The sequence below is a fragment of the Cydia pomonella genome, chromosome 18 (assembly GCF_033807575.1).
Source record: "Cydia pomonella isolate Wapato2018A chromosome 18, ilCydPomo1, whole genome shotgun sequence".
NCBI classification, from domain to species: domain Eukaryota; kingdom Metazoa; phylum Arthropoda; class Insecta; order Lepidoptera; family Tortricidae; genus Cydia; species Cydia pomonella.
In genome coordinates, this window is record NC_084720.1 from 4248927 (window position 1) to 4272529 (window position 23603).

Genomic DNA, 23603 nt, shown 5'->3' on the forward strand with positions numbered 1-23603 from the left:
TTTTAATCTGATAAGGAGGCATACGAGCGTGTACACTTGCTTTAGGGCCAGTTTACATATTAATTAGTGTTTACATATTAATACATTTGCTACTAAACGCAAGTATTATCTCAGACGATCGATGTTTGAAATGACATTGATATGTCACAGTTTTCAATTGTTTCATCGAATCGCATTTACCATTCATAGTAAATGTATGGAATGTGAATTATTGCGATTCGATTCGAAGCGCCTTGACGTCACTCGACGAGCCTAGTGGACGCCAGCCTTTACAAAAACGATATGCAACATTTAATGACTTAAAAAAGTTAAAAAAAAATGTTTTTTGAAAATTAACTATACCATTTACTTTCCTTAACCCTTTTTCAGGCCGCACCAATCTACAAGATTTCCCAAAAAATCCAAATAAATTCCAATTACTCCAGCTTTGATGATTCATTTGAAGACAAGTAACATTTCCTGAAAGTGTAATCTAATTTGAACCTTAAAACGGAATGCTAAAGTTGAAATTCTAATGGCGCGTATGTGGTCGATAAATCGTACTATGCCTGGAAAAGGGTTAACATACTTACCCATACCCCGAAGTTAACGGAATTCAATAAAACACGGTATAGAGACAGTGATATTTATTATTGTGATGTATCACTTAATAGGCAGATACTTAACAATTTAATAAATGTAAGAAATCATTCTGAGATTGCTTATCGTTAAGTAAATCGATTAATACTTTTAATAAAGGCTACCTTAAGCATTGTTTACATAAGTAATTACATAATAACATAGATAAGAATACGTTTTTATCAATATTTATTGCCTTCAAAACATTGAATCGTGACTACAAAACAAGAAAAGCCAATCTATAATTACATGTTTGGTATTTATAAATTAATTATCGGTTGTGAATTCCGATTCTCAAATGATACACGACTGTGCCTTTTAATTTATTCACAGACGTTACAAGGATTTTAGTGCTTTTAGTCGTATTTTACTTAGTAGACTAAGTGTGAATTATTGTGCTGCATTCTCTTTTCTCGAGCCACCATCCTGCGAACAAAAAGTTGTAATAAAGTTATTCAACTTGAACTTCAACATTTATTCAGCAAATAGGCCACAAGGGCACTATACGTCAACATAGAATTTACATACAAGCAAAAACAAGCACATCAACAATTATAAAATACAATTCATTGAAAATATTAATGCAAACTAAAGTAGGTAGGTACTATTATTATTCAGAGATATGTAAAGTCTCTACATGTCGAATAAAAAAAAAAAACTAAAATAATAATACAAAAAAAACAAACAAAAAATACTTAGGTCTGATTTTTCAAACACTGATAAAAATATCTGTCAGATAAAGATAGCACTCTCTTTTTCTTCTTGCTTGTGAAAGAAAGGGAGCGTCTTTCGTCTTATATGACAGATAATTTTATCTGATGTTGAAAAAATCAGACCTTAGAGGTGTAAATGTCTCTATTAAATTTCAAGTTGTATCCGACTTCTTTATTATTAGGTATCATCACCGTCATTATTAGGTATTTTTTGTAGAAACGTTTTTTGACAATAAATGTAGATGGTGATTTACGCCTCCATACATTGTGTTGTGTGGTAACTGGTTGTCAAAAGTTGTAGGTCCTGTTACCAGAGGGCCTACCGCGAACCACGTTCAACCTATTGCCTCCCTGTCATACTTACGTACGAATTTGCAGGTGCGACAGCGAGGCAACACGTCGAACCTGGTTCGTGGTAGGCCCTCAGATCCGGACGTATACCTTAGCTATTGATCACCTATGATAGACGAAAAGCTTGGGGTTCATGCTGAGAGATCCTGAACAAATCTCTAGCAGCAACATGCGCGAACAGCGGAGTACATGTCCAAGATGTTGAGCACAGTTCATCAAACTTACAGCCGTTTATAAGCAATTTCTAGTAACAGTACCGCTGGCGCCATAAACATGCCGTAGAGTGTTGCCAACATGGCGGAGTACATGTCCATAATGCCCACGCTGCTGAACGTGTTGACGGCGCCGAGGCACCTCGGCTTGCCCACGTGGAGGCGCTGATGGATGCAGTTTTGGATGCCAGATTCGCGAATCTTTATGAAGCTGGTGAAAGAAGAAATGTGTACGTTTTACAACAACATGAAGCATGGGACTTCAATGTATGAGATAGTACTTATGCAGTTGTTTTTATATTAACATGGATGTTATGTCCACGATATACCGTAAACGTCCACGATTATGGTGTCCGACGACTGTATTACCGACGACTTAGAATTAAAAGTTAACAATCACATTCATTTATTTCTCATGTTTTATCGTAACGGCGAAGCGTTAGACGTGGACGTCCACCGTAAGTTATGAAAACGACCAATAGATTCCATACATAATTTACAGCAGACTACATACTTTATTTATTTAACCTTTACACTTGCACAATACAAAAAAATACAAATGGCGGACTTAATGCCTTAAGGCATTCTCTACCAGTCAACCATTGGGCCAAACAGAAACTTACAATTGGTGCGGAAAAGAAAATCAGTACAGAGAGATAAAAGTCACTATCTAAACACTACAATTATAAATAAAAATGCATAAATACATAGTATTATAATAAATACAAACATACCATATATACATACATACACACATATATATACATATATAATATATACATATTTGAAATATTGTAATATGAGAGGGTTTCTCAGGGATTGATGAAATAACACAGACGTGTAGGTTTAGAATCAGTCTATTTGACCACTAACACAACAATCCGTACACTCACAGGTTACTTTACACACAATTTAGAGATTTAAGCCCAATAATCAGTTAATCTACAGTTTTACATTAATTATTTTAACAAGTTTATCGAGAGCGCGATAGAGTGTGTCGACCGACAAGACAGAACCCGCCGCCATGCTGTTGCGCGGGAGCGGGACGACATTACTACTCCTAACGTTAGAGTGAGATAGATGGCTTTCGCTCTACTCCGTGTAGCGCGCCGGGAGTTGTCCGCGAGAGGCGCGCGCGGGTAATTTGAACGCGGTAGACGTTTGACCGTTGGTGTCATCTACGCGGTTTGCTATATGCTCCCCCTCTAGTCCTGGAGAACGCCCCCGCTCCTGGACTAGCACCCTATCATTCCTATCAGTATTAGGTGGGCGTCCACGATTCCTCTTAGGAACAACAGGTCTTGGGGTATCGCCGTCGTTACCTCGGTAACGAGTAAGGTCCTGAGTGTGGTATCTTCCGAGAGAAATATCAGGTTGGTCGATGCTAGCGATTGTATACGTTGTAGGGCTAACCTTCTCTGTTATGACGTACGGTCCATCGCGACGTGGGAGAAACTTTGCAGTTACATCCTTGGACGTGTTACTGACCAGATGCGACTTAAGGAGGACCAAGTCACCTACCTCAAATTCCTCTGAAGGTCGGCGCGACGCATCGGCATACTCCTTCGCTTTATCTTGTTGAATCTCCACACGTTCCCGAATCCCTGATAACGAGTTCAAAAATGATTGGAGATACGGAGTTATCTGTGGGACAAAGTTATCTTTACCCAAGATAGCACGAAGGTCATGGATGACCTCAGTGGGTGACCGCATTTCCCTGCCGAAAGTCAAATAAGCAGGTGATTTCCCTGTAGTGCGGCATCTTGCACTATTCAAGGCGAACCGAATCACCGGTAATTTTCGTGGCCAAGAAGTGTGGTCTTCTTCCACGAGCTGTGCCAACATCGGTTTCATGTCTCGGTTCTTGCGTTCCGCAGGGTTAGCTTCTGGGTGATATAACGGGGCAAGATTCTGTTTTATCCCTAGAGCTGCCATGCACTGACGCATAACTGCGGATATGAATTGAACACCATTGTCCGAAATGACTCGACGAGGTAGACCAAAACGCATAAAATACTCCTCGACGAGAATCACCGCACAGGCTTCCGCGGTGGCGTCCTTAAGTGCGTATAGCTCTGTCCACCGGGTAGCAGTGTCCTCGACAAGGAAAATCCACCTCTCCCCCTGGTCTCCTGGTGGCAATGGACCGAATAAATCCATGGCCAGCACTTCATTGCGCTGGTTCATGAGCGGTGTTTGCAGAAGACCTGGAGGCTTGGTATTTATGGCTTTGTAGCGTTGACAGTGTATGCAGGCTTTGACATAATCAGTGATTATTCTCCGCATACCTGTAAAGTAGTACAGCTGGGCAATCTTCTGGTACGTACGATCGACGCCAGGGTGTCCGGCTACCGGCGAGTCGTGGCACTCCTTCAGAATCTCTGCTCTGAGACTAATGGGTATAACGAGCTGTGGAGTCTCGCTATCTGAATCGGGGTTGTACCTGTATAGTACCCCTTGTTCCATCAAGTAGCCGCGCTCCGTCCATCGCCGAGATGCCACCTCGTTAGAACCCTCGACTTCTTTGACAATCTTCTCCACTTCGGGGTCAGCGAGCTGTTCGCGCCTCAACTCTGCTGGGTTTTTCGTTGGTAGGTCAACCACAACCGAGCAGACTCCGCAGTCCTCATGAGAGTCTCCGGAGCAGACTGGTCTACTCAGCGTGTCGGCTACCACGTTCTGTACTGCTATAGGAGGGTGCTCACCTGTTTCTATCCGATGCTCAGCATAAGGGGTTGGAGCTCCCCCTGGTGTGAAGACGTGTGCGTGCCTAGTAAGGACGCCAGCAAGCGCCTGACGCTCAGCTGGTGTAAGATGACTTCCCTCGTCATCCCGAAGAACGTTTGTGGTAGCACAGGTTACACTGGGCGAAGTAGGCTCGAAACATAGTTTATACTGAACCGTGCGGTTCCTACTGAAACACCATACTAACTCGAGGAAATCAATATCTACCCCAGCAGCAGTAAGAAAATCAATGCCTAGCAACGTTTCATTGTTAGTTTCGTAAGGGAAAATTAGGAATGGAATCTTAACAATTTCCTGTTCTAATCGCACCTCTAATATGGTAACTAGTACTTCCATCGCACGCGACACCCCATCGGCCAGCTTAATGTTGCGCGTTATCGTGCGGAGCGGGTGGTTTCGACGCAAGAGTATAGCATAGAGCGTGTGGCCCGCGACGCACCGCTTTGCACCCGTGTCTACCAAACCAGTGCCCTTCACGCCTAAAATCTCTATATTAAAAATCGGTCTTGTCGTTCGACCCACCGTCTCGCAATCCCCATCAACGTAAGTCATATACAGGTATATCAACTCATCGTCGGAAATCTTACCACAGTCCGCGCCAAAAAACGTGTCTACTTCCGTAACATCCCCGCTATTTGAAGGGTTAATACACTTTGACGCAAACGGTGAGTATTCATTATTATTACAGGGACGATTATTATTATTTACGCACAAAATTGAGTTACGACCGTTTGTTAAATAAAGCTCGTTTTGTTCACGACTATCCGTCATCGAACATTTTCGCGCGTCTTCGCTTGAAATTACTGAATAATTACTAGAACACGTCGGAACTGTAATAGAACTAAGCGGTCTGCGGCAGCGAAATTGTTCGTTACATGAATGAGGGTTAGTCGTTTGCAAAGAATTGGTAGCACACGTAATATTTTTAACGGCTTTAGGTACAAAAGAATGCAAACATTTCTCGCCTGTAGTAGCTGTGGTGGTACATGCAGGAATCATATTGCTACGAGGTACATTGTATTCATAACAATGATGAGTAGTGCCATTTTCGACTTTATTACTATGCAGAATAAGGCTCAAATTGCTGCAAGTGTCACTCATAGAAAAATAGGCATTTTGTGTTCTATTTTTAGACGCGACATTGCACGAGTTGAAATCGACACTATAAAAGCTAATATCACTTGTTTCACTTATAGGTCGCACATTTGCACTATTTGCAATGTTATTATTAGACGTGGACTCACCTGAGTTCATAAGCTTACGGCACTGGTCTTTGGAGTGTCCGAACCTTCGGCAGTACGCACAAACGGGTCGCTGCTTCTTCACAGACGCGTCAGCGACGGTGGTGGTGATACCGGTGCCGGGACCTTGCGCGACCGCCGGTTGAGTCGGCGTCGGCGGCGTGCGCGGCTGCGCGAGCGCGGACGATTGCGGCGCCCGGGGCGGCGCGGTCGCGGCTGGCGCGCCGCTGGCGTGCGATGTACCCGTACACGCCGTGGTTGTCGAAGCAGGAGGCGCGCGTTGGTTCGAGGTCACCGCGCGGTTTGCAGCCTGCGGCGGTGTTTGTTTCCTCTCCCCCTCGTCGAAGGAATCCTCCACGCTTCGTGCACGGCGGAGTAGCTCTTTAAAGCTTGCGACGTCCTCCCTCCGTAGCCTCTTCCTTATCCTGCTGCTCAGGAGTCCATAAGTCATGTCGAGTTGCGCCTTTTCGGAAATATCTCCCTCGGGAAGCCGCGCGAAAAGGGAACGTATTCGCGCCACAAACACGTCGGTGTTTTCCGTTTGCTGTGGCGATGAAAATATTTCTATGTATATGCGATGGGGCGGGCGGCGATCGCCGTAGGCACTTATAAGGTTCTCTTTAGCCTGCTACCATGACGTAATTTGCTGCTTCACGCCCTGCCACCAAGTCGCCGCGTTTTCTTTTAGAAGGTATGCCAGACCGCGCAGGACATTTGTATCAGAAACCTGTGCGCATTCACTGTAGGCGTCTACTGCGTCAATAAATGCTTCCACTGACTCCTGCGGCTGACCAGAGAACGTAGTCTTGCAGCCCGTTAACGTTCCTTGACCTTGAGCTGTACACGACGTAGTACGTGACGATACTGATTGTAATAATTCTTTCAGAGCTTCGGTCTGCGATCGCTGTAGCGTCTCTATGATGTTTTGCACGTTTTGAGTCGAAAACATAGTCATATCGGCCATTGCCGTAGTCACCGCGCTTTCTTCGCAGATCTCACCATCACCGCCATTTTGCTCGTCGTCGGTGCTGGGCTCTGTACTAGCCGCTTTTTTCGTTTTCGGCGGCATATCGACACACTCACTAAAGAAATGTACTTTCAACTACACTTTCGAACGAACTAGTTATTATTTCACGTTGGATGCGCCATATATGAGAGGGTTTCTCAGGGATTGATGAAATAACACAGACGTGTAGGTTTAGAATCAGTCTATTTGACCACTAACACAACAATCCGTACACTCACAGGTTACTTTACACACAATTTAGAGATTTAAGCCCAATAATCAGTTAATCTACAGTTTTACATTAATTATTTTAACAAGTTTATCGAGAGCGCGATAGAGTGTGTCGACCGACAAGACAGAACCCGCCGCCATGCTGTTGCGCGGGAGCGGGACGACATTACTACTCCTAACGTTAGAGTGAGATAGATGGCTTTCGCTCTACTCCGTGTAGCGCGCCGGGAGTTGTCCGCGAGAGGCGCGCGCGGGTAATTTGAACGCGGTAGACGTTTGACCGTTGGTGTCATCTACGCGGTTTGCTATAGTAACCATTTAAAACCGTCATATAGTCTTACTTTCTACTGATCGGTACAAGAGGGGATGGGCTATCATCCCCACACATTAATGGATTTGTAGGTACTGAAGAGGAATTCCTAGTTGCGATTTTTCCATACAAATGCTCTCGACTATTTCCTCCCTGGATTTTTAACTTAGAGCAATGATTTTTTTCTAATATTTGTGCGCTATGTTTTGCTTTTTTGGATTATTTTATTTTTAAGAAACTTACAGCGCCTCGAAAATCGCAAAAACGGCTCAATTGAATAGGAAGAAAAAGACACAGTATAGAAATATGCGAACAAATATCCAAAAAATCAAAACATAGCGGCATAGATTATTTCTTCCTCTTGCAGTTTCCAAAATTTTGGTTACGTTTTGGAGGAGGAAACAGTCGAGAGATCAACCATCATTTGAAAAGTTGCTCAGCTAGGAATTGCTCGTAAGTTAGAAACTCCACCTACGAAACAGGTTTGAACTCGCATCTCCAGTTTGGCAGCCTCATCGCTTTTCTATCGCCTCTCTATCGGCTTCTAGGTATTTAAAATATTATGAACAAATATAACAAGCCAATTCGAACGTATACTGAACTGACAGAGTGATATTTCAATCATCAGTGCTAATAAATGTATGGACGTATGAGTACGAGCGAAATGCACGATAATTGAATGACAGTTTGTTCGAATTGACCTGTAAGTTAGCCACCGATATTAAATAGGTTCATCTTTACTTAGCGGCCTAGAAATATAAGATGAAATCGTAAGGGTCACGGGACTGAGGGTCAGGGGATAATGGTCAAGTTGGTGAAATAAGAACAGTGCGAGTAAGAGCAGTCTCGCTTTAAGACATATACTTACTTGATCTTAAACAGGTCTTTGTACGGCGAGCGCTTCTGTCCAGGCACCCAAGGATCTATCTCATTGATGTAGTCGATTTCTACGAGGTCACACTTCTCGTCCTCCTGGTAGGTCTCTTGGATGAGACGGTAGCCAGGGTTCAGTTCCATGTGAAAAGCGAAAAGACCCTGCAGATGGGCATAAACTGAATATTAGTAACATCTACTTCTGTGTCCTGACTTCTTGCCACGGCTTGCTAAGAGTTTAGGGTCGAGGAGTGGGATAATTTTCCGACACCGAATAGCGACAGGTATCAAATAATATTTCGTACATACGTTCCAAGAAACTCTGGAAGTCCATCGGATTTTGCATCCACGATTTTCGAATTGAAAGTTAGTCTCAAACTTCTTATTTTCAATTAATGCATGGTAATTGTGAGATGTAATGTTTTGAAAATGTAATGTTTTCCCATATTGGGATCCTCCAATTTGAGTAAGGACTTAAATCTTCTCTGGCATAGTTGTAGGGTTAGAGCCGGCGTAGCTTTATTTGAGTTTCATAAGCGCATTGCAATATGCCTACTTAAAAAATAAGCTATCTTCATCTTATATCTTTACCTATGCCAACAAAGCTTCGAAAGAAAATATTAGATGAGAAAAGATGAAATAAAAAGAAATAGAAGTTTTTAAACCTTTCTAATCTTCTCAATCCCTTCTTTCATTGTGTAGAAGTTGGCTTTCTTTCCTTTTGGCGCAATTTTCTTGTTGTAGATTTCTTTCCGAAGAGGTTCATTCAATTTCTGAAACACGATAAGATTAACTCTTTACTACAATTCTAGACTCTGGGCTAAACTGGAGTTATATTTCGAGATAATTCTGTAATAAGGAGAGGTATGTGTTAATGAATCCAACAAATGGAGATATCCAGGCCCTCGACACGACTACAACTGAAGACTTCGGGATGGATACTCGTATCAATTTGTTTCTCTACCAATTGAGCTATAGATACCAGTTTGCAGCATAAAGTCAGCCCGAAGTATTCCTTAATGTCTAACAATTATGATTTGTTACACTCAATTGTTATAAAATCCATACGCTGTTATTACTTAACCACCACCATACCATATGCTTACCATATGTTCTTAAGTTTAGTAAGTACGGTCACGCTCCTTGATTGTTGAGTAATTTAAGGTCCTAGCTGAATTGGTTGATCAATACTTACGCTACGGAATGTCTAATTTAGCTAGAACCCTAAATGGCTTAACAATCACGGAGCGTGACCGTGCACAAAATAACAAAACGATACTCAGTCTAATATTAATTAAGTTTGTGCTTCCCGTTTGGCCTCTGTAATTTTTAAAAAATCCAGGATTTTCCGACCGCCTCAGTCTATTGAAAAAATAAATAAATCCTTTACCTTGAAAAAATACCTATTGTAGGAGAAATCACTGGCGCCTAGTTTAATAGGGGAATTCAATATATCTTGTAGACTCCTGATAGATGAGCTTGGGGCTCGCAGCAACACTACAATGTTGGCAGAATATGCAGCATATAATATTGTTAATGCGATGAAGAGTAACAGAGTCACTATCCGCCCTGGAAGTAAATAATGCGAGAGTTTAAAATGAGAAGTGAAAAGTGTGTGAAACTTGTATGTATGATTACGATTATATAAAAAAATACAAGAATAGACAAAAGATAGCTAAGCTTGAAGTGAAAAAATAAAAATAACTGTAGAGTTAAAAAAAGCAAATGACAAGGTGACGAAAACGAGTGGGAATACTCCAAAACCCGACAATGTGACCGTTAAATAATCTAAGTACTTAATGAAATAACAAATTGGGGACAGAAGAGAGTTGATTAATATAAGATTTAAAAATTATAATAGTCGAAAGGATGTCTAAGATACCTGCTGCTCGCCTAGGTTCCAGAGTACAGCCTTGCTGAAGCACAGCACCAATAATCAAAATCAGCACATCGGCCCACGATCCGTCAAGCTGCATTGGATGCTGCAGAAATCACAGGAAGTTTGTTATTGGAACCTTCGGTACGTCACGCACCGTAACTGTTGAGCAATTTTGGGTCCTAGCTAAATTGGTTATTTAATACTAACGCTATGATGTGTCCAATTTAGCTAGAACCCTTAATGGCACAAAAATCACGGAGCGTGACTGTTCATACATAATCTTCATGAGAAATCGTAGGTAAGAAGGAGGTACCAACTATTAGTTCTTCATGAAGTTTTGTTAGGTCTAAGCTTACGTACTACCATAGGTCACTTCTACAAGTTATTTGACATCTTATTAGAGCTTAATAACAGCAACAGTCAGCAGCAAAACTTTCACATACTGTGACATGCTCATAATATTATGTATACTTTCAACAATAACGTTGTACTCGGATAAAAAAAAATCTAAACCTTGTCCGGTTAGTTAAGTTTGGTTGGTTAGTCCTAAAACTCATTTCATATACGAGTATATTATACTATATTTGTAATTTTGCTCGAAAAGCGCTGGTGGCCTAGCGGTAAGAGCGTGCGACTTGCAATCCGGAGGTCGCGGGTTCAAACCCCGGCACGTACCGATGAGTTTTTCGGAACATATGTACGTAATATCATTTGATATTACCAGTCGCTTTTCGGTGAAGGAAAACATCGTGAGGAAACTGGACTAATCTCAATAAGGCCTAGTTTACCCTCTGGGTTGGAAGGTCAGATGGCAGTAGCTTTCGTAAAAACTAGTGTCTACGCCAATTCTCGGGATTAGTTGCCAAGCGGACCCCAGGCTCTCCCATGAGCCGTGGCAAAATGCCGGGCGAGGAATAAGGAATAAGGAAGGATTTGTAATTTTGCTCGAAAAAAACGATGCTCTTCCTTTAACTTACCATTCCTATATTATGTAGCTTCACATTTAGACGTGATATACAGGAATAAGTCACAAGCCAGTACACAGACGAACACGGTCAGCTACACCGTGGCAGTTAATGGCAGAGCGAAGATGTTGGAGATGTCAATAAGAGGGGACTCAGGACTCATGATACACGAGATATCCTAATAGGGAATCTTCAAATTGCCTTTACTTACGATGCCCATAGTGGCTTCCCACTTAGACGTGATATACAGGAACAGCGCACAAGCCAGCACACAGATGAACACGGCCAGCCACACCGCGCCAGTGAAGGGCAGAGCGAAGATGTTCGAAACGTAAGCTAGTGGGGGCTCGCGGAACACGAATCGCACTGCAGTGGTGCCCACCATTGCGATGTAGTCGATGATCTTCAAGCGCTCTTGGGTGAAGATTGTTAAGGTCCCTGGAACAGTGTGGTTAACGATCAACTTCTTCCTCCTTCCGTCCTTCATCCACAAGAAATGGCGCAGACGTTAGTTTTTAAAACAGCTATCTTCTTACTCAGATGGAAAATAAAGCATGCGTAGCACCTATTACCACCAAGTTGTTGCCACTGGCATGCGGTTTTGGGTATCTCTCCCAACTTTCAATTCCATTCACCAATTGTAATTATCTTGATCTTCACATAGAACAGGGGGGCCAGCCAAGATGGCAATTGCTTACGCTACGACAACGAAAATGCTATCTGTATCACGCTTCCATATTAGTGCGATAGAGAGATAGATGGCGTTTTGTTAAGGTTATGGATACACAATACATGGAAAGGCTCCTATGGCAGAGTGGCGTTCTTTCGTGTCACAGGCTACGATCCTTTTCTTTACTGAGCCGTGAAGTAAGTAATTAATAAGGTCTCACCAATATCCCCTTCTTTCTTGATGAGCCGCTCTATAATGCCGTTCCAGGAGCCGTTCTTGTCCACGTAGCCCCAGGTGTTGGTGAATATCAGCTTTTCCGTAGAGTTCATCATCTCGAAGCAGATCTTCACCACCATGTATGACATCTTCGTTATGGAGTCTTGGTGTAAGTTTCTGGGGAGAAATGCTGCAGTGATATAGTCAGCGTGGAAGTAAATCAGCTGGTGAGGTTTAAAATTAGTGAAACACAACCGCGTATGTGCTATTTTGAACACCTGGCATGCTGCTAACTGTATAAGAAGTAGATGCAGCTTATGGGCGTACTCTTGAACCAAGAAGTAGGTACCTAGGATTATAAAGATCAGAAGATTGAGCTATAACACATTTTATAGATTTTTCTCCCCATTTAGGTATATCTTAAATGATTTTATTTTATCAAAGTGTTATGTTATGGCTCACCCGGTATTGTATTGTCCTAGCCCTAAGTATACTGTTTTTCATGGTAGGTTTCATGAAATTATATTCTGTAACATTAGACTTTTACGGGTTATGCCTGAATTAGATGATTAAATAATATAATTTAGTTTAATTTAATTTTTAAATCGTGAAAAAGTGTATACTTCTGGAAGTGAGATGTAATGTCATTGCCGTGACAAAAATGGTAACTTTGATGAACTTCATTTAAAAATATTATGATCATTTTCGATTGCCAATGTTATTATTATTATTAACGTTAAATAACCATTCGAGGGAACCATGAGAATTCCTATTTGTGCCCGGCGGGACTAGATGTGAGTACATATTTTCATATAAATCATTCCCATTTGTCCTCAGTCCTCATGAATGGCGGTGGTCACGTGGGGCGGGCACGAATAGGAATACATCGAATTTAGGGGCCAAAGTTTATGCGTTAGTAACAAACATATATTACGTCTAACGTAAATACCGGCACAAAATACTAGATAAATTAGTTATGCAGTTATAGGCGCCTAACTGAGAATAATCTGAGAATCTTTATCATATTAATTTAGGTATAATTCGAGTATTTGTTTACAAATCGTCATAATATTATCCGCAGCGCCTCATGCAAAGTATCAATTACGTGTCCATGTGATTGTTTTATTATGTAAATTTAAATTAGTTACATTTAAATACTGTTCAGTCACGTCTGAAAATATCGATACGAACATAGTCCCAAAATATGTATACACGACCTTATTGCCCATATGTTGTTGTTGTTGTTGTCCTAAAGCACCCCAGAGGTGCAAAGGGCCTTCACAAGGTCGCGCCCATATATTAAGGTGTATAGGTACATATTTATGACACTTCATCGCCCGTATCTATACAGGATTATTTTTAGTCAGTTGCAATAATTTACGGGCTGAATATATAGTTCATACTGAGCAACTTTTACTATGGAACTAAACCCGAAATCGCGAAAAAAAAAAATTCTCCCATAGAAAATGTCAAGCTCAGACAGCCAAAATGTATGAAGCAGCCAATTTTGTTTCCTGTCACAGACGTGATCGTACCTACTTGTAGGTAATACTTAGGAATTAGTTCTTAAGTAAGCTTCTGACAGATATTTTAGTAGGTACAGTATTTAAATGTACCTAATTTGAATTCATCCTAGTAAATCCAAGTAAATTTGAACATACACGGTAGGTCGTTCACACCTATATAAATAGGTATGATAGCATGTTCAAAGCATGGTATGAAAGAGGAAGACCCCTCCAAACATGGATAGCTACTATAGAAAGGGACATGAACGATGCAAACGTCACATCTAGGACAACCCAGGACAGAGCGTCCTGGCGAAGAAGGACTAGGAGAGCCGACCCCAAATGATGGGATAAGGCTAGGCGGAGAGAGCATGTTCAAAGCACTTAATTTGTTGTAGACTTTACTGATATCAATTAAAACCATAGAATAGCTGCGTATAAGTATCTAATATTTGACGACCGGTCTGGCCTAGTGGCTAGTGACCCTGCATCTGCATCTTTCCTTCCACCCCCGGAGCATATAGCTCTAACGATTCCTCTCTGGACGGCCAATGAAGGCAAGCCAGAGATGAGTCCCGCGGGTCTTTTAGGGTCCACTCCGACCGACGAAGACACGCCGGAGACGGAGACCCTGACCAACTCTCGGGAGCACTCGGGTCCGTGGGGTCGTTACTCCCCAACAGCTCGCCACAAGTTGCCCTGCGGCCTTATTATTATTATTATTTCCTTTATTTCTTTTTCTATTTATGTTAGGCTTTTTATAACATGAATATAAAAGTAAAACACATACAAAAACATATAAACATTTTATTATTCAGCTAGAGCAGCTGATGGCGGTGCCCAATATAATTGGTGGGATCAAAGCCAGATGTCTCTGATGGCTCGGTCACCTGGAGAGGATAGAAGAGGATCGAGCTGTGGGAAGAGCGTATGTGGGGCACCCGGGTGAAGAAAGTCCGTCCGGGCGTCCCAGATACTGCTGGAGTAACGAATCCCTAAAAGAACTGTCCGCTCTCAGAGTATCCAGCTGGCGTGAAGTGGCGCAGAATAGGGCAGAGTGGAGCTCTCTTGTGTCAGAGGCCAAGATCCTTCTTGGGTCACTGAGCCAGTGAAGTAAGTAAGTACATATATATCATTATTTGATTAAGGCCGAAATTTGGTCATATTTTGTTTTTCAAAAACAATTTACTTTGTTCTATACAGCACGATTTTTGACCACCAAACTTGTATGAAAGAATATACAAATAAGGCCAAATAACTTACAATCTGTCATCCATATGTTTCCTAGTATCATTGCTGTCTGTTATAACATTGACCATCGTCAGCGTATGTTTCCTTATATCCATTCTCCTAGTAGACAGGATCTTGTTCTTTCTATAGTCTTCCACTGCTCCGTATTTGTTAGCTACAACTTTTGATTTGTTGTAGTAAGTTATTATAGCCGTGTTGTTATTCTTGTCTATGGGCCGCCATAGAGCTCTGGTGTTGTAGATTACTTGAGAGTTCTCTATTATTTTGTAAACTGTAACAAAAATATTAATTAGGTACCTATATCAAATTAACCTTTTAACCCCTTAGAATCTTTCATCAAGCGTGCTTGTGTCGCCGCCAGCGGTGGCAACATGGTTCCATTTTTATCACCCGTCACTTTCGCGCTTACATACTTGTTAGAACGTGACAGCTATGGTGACAAATGATAAAGAACCGACCATCTTAGCCCTACAGTACGAATTTACACCACTAGGGCTAAGACTGTTTATCATTTGTCACCATGCCTGTCACGTTCTAACAAGTATGTAAGTGCGAAAGTGACGGGCATAGTGACAAGTGATAAAAATGGAACGATGCTGCCACTGCTCGTTGACGCTTTGTCTTATTTATCAGTATACGGTGGTTTAGGTAGGTGTGCCGAATTCCGATGTTACCTAAGTACATATTTTTGTTTGGAAATAATGGGACTAATTGGAATTTTATGTTATAAATGCAATAATAATATTTATTTTTTTATTTATTCCTACACATGTTAAAAGAAGTGACATTATATGTACATTGAGATTGAGACTAACAATTTACTTAGTGCTAAATTGATTGAGCTTGGCGTTTATTAATTCTAGGTATCGGCTACTAACTGCCAAATAACTAGCTTCAGTGCATTGGAATATATCTAGTTTTCTGTCGCTGTCCAATATATCATTCAGGAGAGACAATGCGCGGTGCAGCGGTGAGTGAGATAGTGCCCGGGTCCGCGCCGCGCCGCCGGGACTATCGAACAGCGCGGCGACGAGGGTGCAGCTGAATACTGCTGGGCAGGTACTCATATTGGGACTGTAAGCAGATATCTCCATACTTCTAGATTACCTAGTTATCAAATAGACCCATCGATGGTTTGCAAATACAGAAAATTATAAAATCAGACATAAATTGGGGATTAATCCGTTTATTTTAAAACCATGTCTACGTACACGTATGTATATTAATAATTGATCACATATTATTTAAGACAACGTTTATAAATCTTTATTTATTAAGCACTCACATATTCAGCTCGCACCTAAACGACAGGCCAAGATTAATTATTAGCACGATAAACATATCTCACTGACCTACTCCGTTGATAGATAATTTGCTTCAATCTATTTGAAATACCTAATGTATGTAGTAGATTGGCGATAAAATTTACGCACCCAATTTAATACGCGTGTATTAACAACTTAAAGCGTTTTAAGGTTACATTTCGGTTGATAAAGAATTACTGCGCTGCATTGTAGCATGTTGTATGCAGCGGGAAAGCATTTGCCATTGTCTTACCTTAAATATTCATTTAGAATTAAAAATTTACTCTGTACATCTCTTACCTCTGATGAAACCGACATTAAAAGAAAGGGTCGACTACAACGGTACTTAAAAGACGTTGACCTATACTGTTAACGCAACAATATGACGACAGTAACACAACGCATTATTGAAATACGTCACTGCGTATGCGCTGCGTTAAGTTCAAGTGTGGTCGTTGCTTTACACTGCTATAATTTAGCGAAAAGGTTGATCTTTTTCACAATTCCTTGTCTAAGTAGTCTCAAAATGATAGGTACTTAAACGAAAATTGTTTTAGTTCAATTATTAATAGTATGTAATTATAAATAACAAAATGTATATATGTAACTTTCCGGTTGTCCGAATACCTACCAAATAGAAAAATAAATTGATGACAAACTTATCCGATAATACTAAAATATACATGAATGTTAATAGTAACATTGTGCAACGAGGGAGGTAAGTGAAAATTTACAAACGAGATCTTTAGATGCACGACAGCTGCAGACTGGAGTGCATTAAAGACTAGAGTTTGATATACTCTTAGGCACCCCTGGAGTTACAATGTTTTTCATCACACTTGCGAAGAAAAAAAAATCTAAGCGAAATAATTCTTATATAGGTTGACATTTCCAACATTCGTCCGCCATATTGTCATGCTTTGACAGGTTAGGCATCGAAGGCACAGATCTGTCCAGCATTCAGCCAAGATTAAAATTCTGTAAAAATATTTTAAACGGTTAGTAAATTAATCAAATTAAATATTGATTAACATAAACAATAAAAAAGAATTATAAACGTCACTATTTTAAAATTAAAACTCATTTATACCTACTTGGTTCGTATGAATTAGTAAAACAATTTAACAAAAAAGCTTATAACTCCCGACGGAGTTAGCTTTTTTTTAAATTGTTCTGCTGCTAGTACAGTCAAGGTATTAAATATCGATACGGATAAAGTGACAAAAATATGTACACACAATCTTAATATATAGGCAATAAGGTCATGTATACATATTTTTGGCACTTTGTCTGTATCGATATTTAATACCTTGACTGTACGAGTATGTTAACATTATCTACTTAATAATAAACCTTCAGTTTAAGTATGTTAAGTACACTATATGTACTGTACTACAAATCAATTTGTATATGTGACAGTTCGTGTTTTAAAAATTAAAAAAAAAGAAAAAAATAGGTTGATCGATTCGCATTTCAATATGATTTAATTAGCCTTTAAGATTTGTTTGATAATGCGTTGTCATTCGTTCTGCCTGGACACACCCGTCCTTAAAACGTCCTACATGCCAGACAAAGTTATATAAAGGTCGCACACGTATTAATTTGCAATGTTCGACAACGATTGGTAAAACCAAATAGTTAATAATATTTATTTTTATTGGTGGATTGGATTATACGTCATGACCAGTCTCCTAACAGTGCCTAGATTCAAGCTTCAATGATTTCAGACCTGACGCGTAGCAGGTAGCAAATTCCGATTGCACCGGCTCGATGCCGCCGCCATGCCGTTTTTTTCTACAATATAACAACTAAGTATACTTATATATACTCTGTGTGTGCTGAATAAAAAAAATATTGGAAGATTGGAAGAGTTATTTGTGGTTCTGGCTCTCCATGCCTAAACCCATCACTATCTTATAAGAGTGCTGACTCGTTGGGAACCTCAACCTGACCGGTCTGCGCTCTGAAAAAGGAACCTCACCAGAAACCCCCCTGTTTTTCAAACAACATCATTGTTATTCCACAGATGCGTACAGAGCAGTAATATGATTTTACTTCCTAGAGAATAATAGCTTTGTTTATTTGCGCTCTTTTCCGTTATAATCTCAAATCTTCAATAATAAGCCAGCCATCTAACTCAGGTAGATCCCGATTATATCCAAAAGTAGACTTGAAGACTATTTCTTATTAGCTTCGACATACGGGTATGACTTGGTATGACTGGGTATGACTCAGACTTTTTTTAAACTAATTAAAAATAACTTCAAAACAATGATACGAATAACTGGTAGAGAACGCCGTGTGTCATTAAGCCCGCCTTTTGTAACTGTATAATCTCTACTGTGCTATAAAGTTTAAATATCCGTGATCCCGGGTACACACAGCCGTCTCGCTTGTGCTCATGCGCAGTGAGAGTGATAGAAGAACCTGAGGGCCTACCGCAAACCACGTTCGACGTGTTGCCCCCTTGTCACACTTACTTGTGAATTTACAAGTGCGGCAGTGAGGCAACACGTCGAACGTGGTTCGCGGTAGGACCTCTGAACTCATGGCGTCTTAAAGGGTAGGTAATGTTCTCTCCCCTTTATTGCCGATTGATCGCGACCTTTCCGATCACCTCTGTCTGATAACTACCATAATAATGTCTGTCTCACTCTTACGGCCTTCTTATCTTACCTTCGACGTACTGGTAATCCTCTCCTCTCCTCTGCGTTATAACGACATCACTATCGACCAGCATAGCCAATTGATCCAAGACATTCAGCTCCGTTTGGTCTTGGCTTATTAACAGCCAGCGGTATGGAGATTTGAAGAAACCCTCGTCACTGGCCTAAAATAATAATAACAATAAACTGAATAGGTAAACAACAATTAAAAGAAACTGGACAGTGAATAAAGTTGCATAAAAAAACTTCCGATGACATTCGTTTAAATTGCACAAATTAGGTTTAATGGCAACAGGGTCAAAAACTTTTTTTTTTATGTTAAGGTTATGCTGTTTCTTGTGGACATCTTAAAGTAAGCTGACCTTAAAGCCAACTTTTCGTACTTTATCCTTTTCGGGAGAAATTAACCTTATACTTACTTCTTAAAATTAGTATGACGAAAGTGAACGGTAGTTAGTAGTATATAAATCGTTAATTTTTGTAAGGTCTACAGAAAAGACGCCGGTTTTGCCTAACGTTTTTGACTTCAGACTAATCGTAGGAAAAAACCTGCTGGTTTTTCAGATGATAGGGGCAGTTGAGGTACCTTGATCAAGAAGTCGTCAGATCCTCTGCACCTCAAGTCGGCCACTATAACGAGGTTCTGCAGAAACAACTCGGGCCTGTTCGGCTGCAGTGATGCAGCCATGCTGATTCCAGTATCGTGCAGACTCTTCGCTAGAGATGTCAGTTCATCTAAAAAACAATATAGGTACATGCAATAACAAAAGGGTTCTGAAATTGAGATTGAGCTTGCTCAGATTCAATCATTTCCCCATCGATGAGCCGCAGCAAGGTGAAATAATATATTTTGGTTTAAAGTGGAGTGTGTCTATTTTATAAGAATTACGTGTACTATATCTTAATCCGTGAGTCTCCAAACTACAGCTCGTAAAAGGAGCCAAATTCCATAATATGCGGCCCCCGTATAGAAAGCAAAGTCAGTGAAAAAAATTGGTGACGACTCATCCTCTGCTTATTTTTTAAATAAAGGAAAATTGACCGCTGTCAAGGTATTAAAATATGGATACGGACAAAGTGCCAATAACATGTACTTTAATATATGAGCAATAAGGTCGTGTATACATATTTTTGACAGTTTGTACGTGTCGATATTTAATACATTGTCTGTACTCGCTTGTGAGGGGTGTCACTCTGAAGCTGTCTCTTTATGGAACTTCTTTGATAGTTTTTACCATAAATCCCACATTTTTAACGAAACTTACATGCGCTCCAACAGACATAAGGTGTCAATACAGCTGTGGCCCTTTCATCGAGCGTAACGAAAGACACTATCATATTAATGTCATTATTATCAAAAGCCTTCCCTAAACTCAAAAATAAAACAATAACGAACGAAAACAATATCTTCATCTTGTACAAAATTCTAATCAACTCAAAAATCTAAAACCATTCTTTATAAGTTTGCGAGGAAATAGAAAAATATTAGTAATAAGTTCATTTTTGTACACGCAACGCCACTGCTCTTACAAATATCGGTATGACTGGAAACTCCAAAGAGTTGTTTCTTCGGAGGAACTATGAAATTATAATGAGCATTACCTATTACTGATACTTTCTTTTGGTTTAAGTGGATAGGTACTATTATGTCAAAAAGCTGTCGAGTACTTAATTTTAGATTAAATATTTGTTATATATACTTACCAACCAATAATTTAGGGCACTGAATTTTTAACTAGAAAATATACACACTTCAGTAAAAGATACAGATTAAAGAAAAACAATTTTAAAAAAAGCTGACAACAGGCGGATCTATCGCTAAAGAGCTTATCTTCCAGACAACCTTTGGGTAGTTTGGGTAGCGGAAGCAAAGCATTTAGTCAAAAAGAGTAGGTGTAATAAACACGTTATGAAGCCTATTACTGCTACTACACACAATTAAAGGAAAGTAACACACATATATAGGAAAGTAAAAATATGCAAAAATATTTCCCAATTTTATTTCGATCCAAATAATAACATTCAAATCAAATATTGATAAAGAGTATGTGTATTGTAACACAGATTATTATTGACAGTACCCCTAGTGTAAATAAATTCGATTTTCAAACGTGACGTACGCGTTTGCGTTTAGTCTCATTTTGTATTGGATTTCGAAAGAGCGCGCCAAGCGGGACGTTTTGGAAACTCAAAATCCTATACAAAATGAGACTTAACGCAAACGCGTTCGTCACGTTATGATGTCGATCAAAGTTACACTAGGGGTACAGATCATATAATTGGCAATATACAGTCAGCGTCAAATACTTCGTAGCAGTCAAAGTAGCCAAATAGTTCGGTACACCATATATTTAGTATGGTGGAGTACTGCTACGAAGTATTTGACGCTGACTGTACATTAAAATGTTCTCGTCATCGTAATGTTAATAGTAGTTTATGTGGCTGCTACATAAGGAAAGGTATTAAAATACGAGTGTGGGTTTATTTCATTTCATTTCATTTATTTCATTTATTCGTTGCAACCATGGTATTACAGATGCAGGGATTGGAACCGGTTTTTTGCAAAAACATCGAAATAACCATATATTTCGGTTTATTTTATACTCTAAATGTAGGACTCAGTTGTGTTTTCAGATAACGACTTCGTATTATTAAATTGCCTAATTAGAAATGAAGTAATTAACAAAGAACGAAAAAATACCGTTTTCGTTCCCATACAAAAAATACCGGTTTCCGATCCCTGTACAGATGTTCTTAAAATAAAGTGAGTAGAAACAATGATGGACCCTACTAGGGCTTAGCAACATTTTTATGTCTACTTATTTCTCAAGGCACTCTATTATAAAGTAAATCTGTAAACAAAATAGCAAATAGAATAATAGGTAATTAAAATCAAATATTGTAAGTATTACAATATATTATGAAACGAATGAAACGAGTTTCATAAAAGGATTACACGAGTATTTTAATGCCTAATTATGTACAGTTGCATACACTACTTTATCTACATCAATATCATAAGCTTCAACACAACAAAGTAATTTTATACTTACAAACTAATTAAACTTCAAATGGCGGTAATGCAAACTTTTTCGTGCATGTCACACATCAGTTGTTTTATTTTTATTTTTGCCATATCGCTTTGCAATTGACACTTCATTTCAAATAAAACGTCATCTCGACTGATATTAGAATAGAAGTCAAATCAAATTTCTTTGTTTCTCAGAGATGTTCTAAATTTGAATGTTATTAAGGTATCAGTTATCGATAATGTACAGTTCAAATTATGATGCACCCACAGATACTGGTTGGTTAATATAGGCCATTAACTTATCGTTTCTGGCCTATAACCGCGAAAATCGAAGTTTGTCAAATGCGCGCATTTTTCTCTGTCACTCTAATTACGTCTTAGTGAGAGTAAAAGAGAAAGATCCCCGCAATTTGCGAATTTCGGTTTTCGGAATATATTTTAGGGAGGTTATGATATGGATCTAGTTAAAATCATTTAAATAAACCCAAAATCCTTTCATTCTTAAAACTAAACGTTCACGGTAGTACTTGATGTTAGTAAATATTCTGTTTAAGACATATTACAGACAGTCAGCATATCATTAGCTACCTAATGCTTCGAATATTAATGAGAACGCATGACAAACACCACTTTACTTGTTTATTTATTTAATGACATCATAATGTAACATTATCTACACACATGCAGACGCAGTATACTAACTTGCGACTAGAGCTAGACCAAGATAAGTCTGTAGCGATTTATAGCCCAGACAGTGCAAGTGTTATTTTAAACGTCAAACTTCCATGAAATGTTGACGTATAACTTGAAGTCTGTGCTGTCAAAATCGTTGCAGAGTTATCTTGGTCTAATGCCGCGTTTAGATCTTTTTCAGTGGCATTCCAGTCCAGTGATCAAATCCAGTGCTGGACTGCAATCTCAAAATTTCCGATAATTTCTGGAAATTTATGAGAAGATTCTCATGCAAGTTTCCACTTAGAAATAAGTTCCCGTTCAGATAAGGGATCATTGCATTATGTTCTTAACTATTAACGGTTGTTTTTTTTTCAACATTTAGGTACGTAGGTACGACCTTCAAGAAAAGAGCGTACTCCCATCTTAAAGGCCGGCAGCGCACTTACAACCCCTCTGGTAATCGCTTACCATCAGGTGATCCGTCTGCTAGTTTGCCTCGTATACCATAAAAAAAAAAACAAAAATAAACGTTGAAATATAGAAATCGAAATTAACTGTAAGAAGGTTTGCCATACGAGTAAGCGTGCAGAAAAAATACCGAGGACATGTCATGGGTACTTTGCAATTTTTAAAAATTTTCTTTGGCGTATTGCTAAACATGACTGATAATGATAATTGCCCTTTAGTCGGTCTATAATAATTGACAAGGACGGGATTTTTAATTATTTTTAAATTTTTTTTAGGATTTTTTTTTTTCTATACAGGAAAAATAGTACAATACAACCGGGGCTTGAACCCAAGATTTGTAACTACCACACACATACAAAAATATTAGAAGCATTAAATTATGGCAGAAGGTACCTTTGTAATTTTCGAGAACAATTTTTTCGATTTTATTAAATTTACGCTCTTAGCGGTAAGAGCGTGCGTCTTGCAATCCGGAAGTCGCGGGTTGTAACCCCGCCTCGTACCAATGATTTTTCCAGAACTTATGTAGGTACGAAATATCATTTGATATTTACCAGTCGCTTTTCGCCGAAATAAAACATCGCGAAGAAGCCGGACTAATTCCAATAACGCCTAGTTTACCCTCTCGGTTGGAAGGTCAGATAACAGTCGCTTTCGTAAAAGCAAGTGCCTA

The 23603-nt window shown here is 39.6% G+C and overlaps 2 protein-coding genes and 1 long non-coding RNA gene across 3 annotated transcripts in view; 1 reads left to right on the forward strand and 2 right to left on the reverse strand.

The window, feature by feature from the left end:
• The window catches only part of LOC133527967 (uncharacterized), an 86479-nt gene that overhangs the window by 45501 nt on the left and 17375 nt on the right, over positions 1-23603 (forward strand). The gene's annotated exons all lie outside the window — the stretch shown is intronic.
• LOC133527966 (glutamate receptor 1-like) lies at positions 619-20779 on the reverse strand. Its single transcript, XM_061865186.1, has 12 exons — positions 20022-20779; positions 19343-19491; positions 18767-18920; positions 14799-15057; positions 12035-12207; positions 11356-11582; positions 10183-10282; positions 9691-9869; positions 8966-9073; positions 8296-8462; positions 1908-2105; positions 619-1044 (listed from the first exon to the last, which is right to left on the reverse strand). Exons 1-12 carry the CDS (start codon positions 20167-20169, stop codon positions 990-992), a joined length of 1917 nt encoding a protein of 638 aa, XP_061721170.1. The 5' UTR covers positions 20170-20779; the 3' UTR covers positions 619-989.
• LOC133527960 (uncharacterized) lies at positions 2700-7424 on the reverse strand. The gene has a single exon (XM_061865177.1). The coding sequence runs from the start codon at positions 6329-6331 to the stop codon at positions 2987-2989; it is 3345 nt and encodes a 1114-aa protein (XP_061721161.1). The 5' UTR covers positions 6332-7424; the 3' UTR covers positions 2700-2986.

Excerpts from the sequence above, each read along its gene's own strand:
- LOC133527966 (XM_061865186.1), bottom strand. The coding sequence starts at position 20,169 with ATGAAGATATTGTTTTCGTTCGTTATTGTTTTATTTTTGAGTTTAGGG. Across the intron at positions 12,208-14,798 it reads AAACATATGGATGACAGATT|AAACTTACACCAAGACTCCA; the intron begins GTAAGTTATTTG and ends ATTTCTCCCCAG. Across the intron at positions 8,463-8,965 it reads GGATTGAGAAGATTAGAAAG|GGTCTTTTCGCTTTTCACAT; the intron begins GTTTAAAAACTT and ends GCCCATCTGCAG.
- LOC133527960 (XM_061865177.1), bottom strand. The coding sequence starts at position 6,331 with ATGACTTATGGACTCCTGAGCAGCAGGATAAGGAAGAGGCTACGGAGG.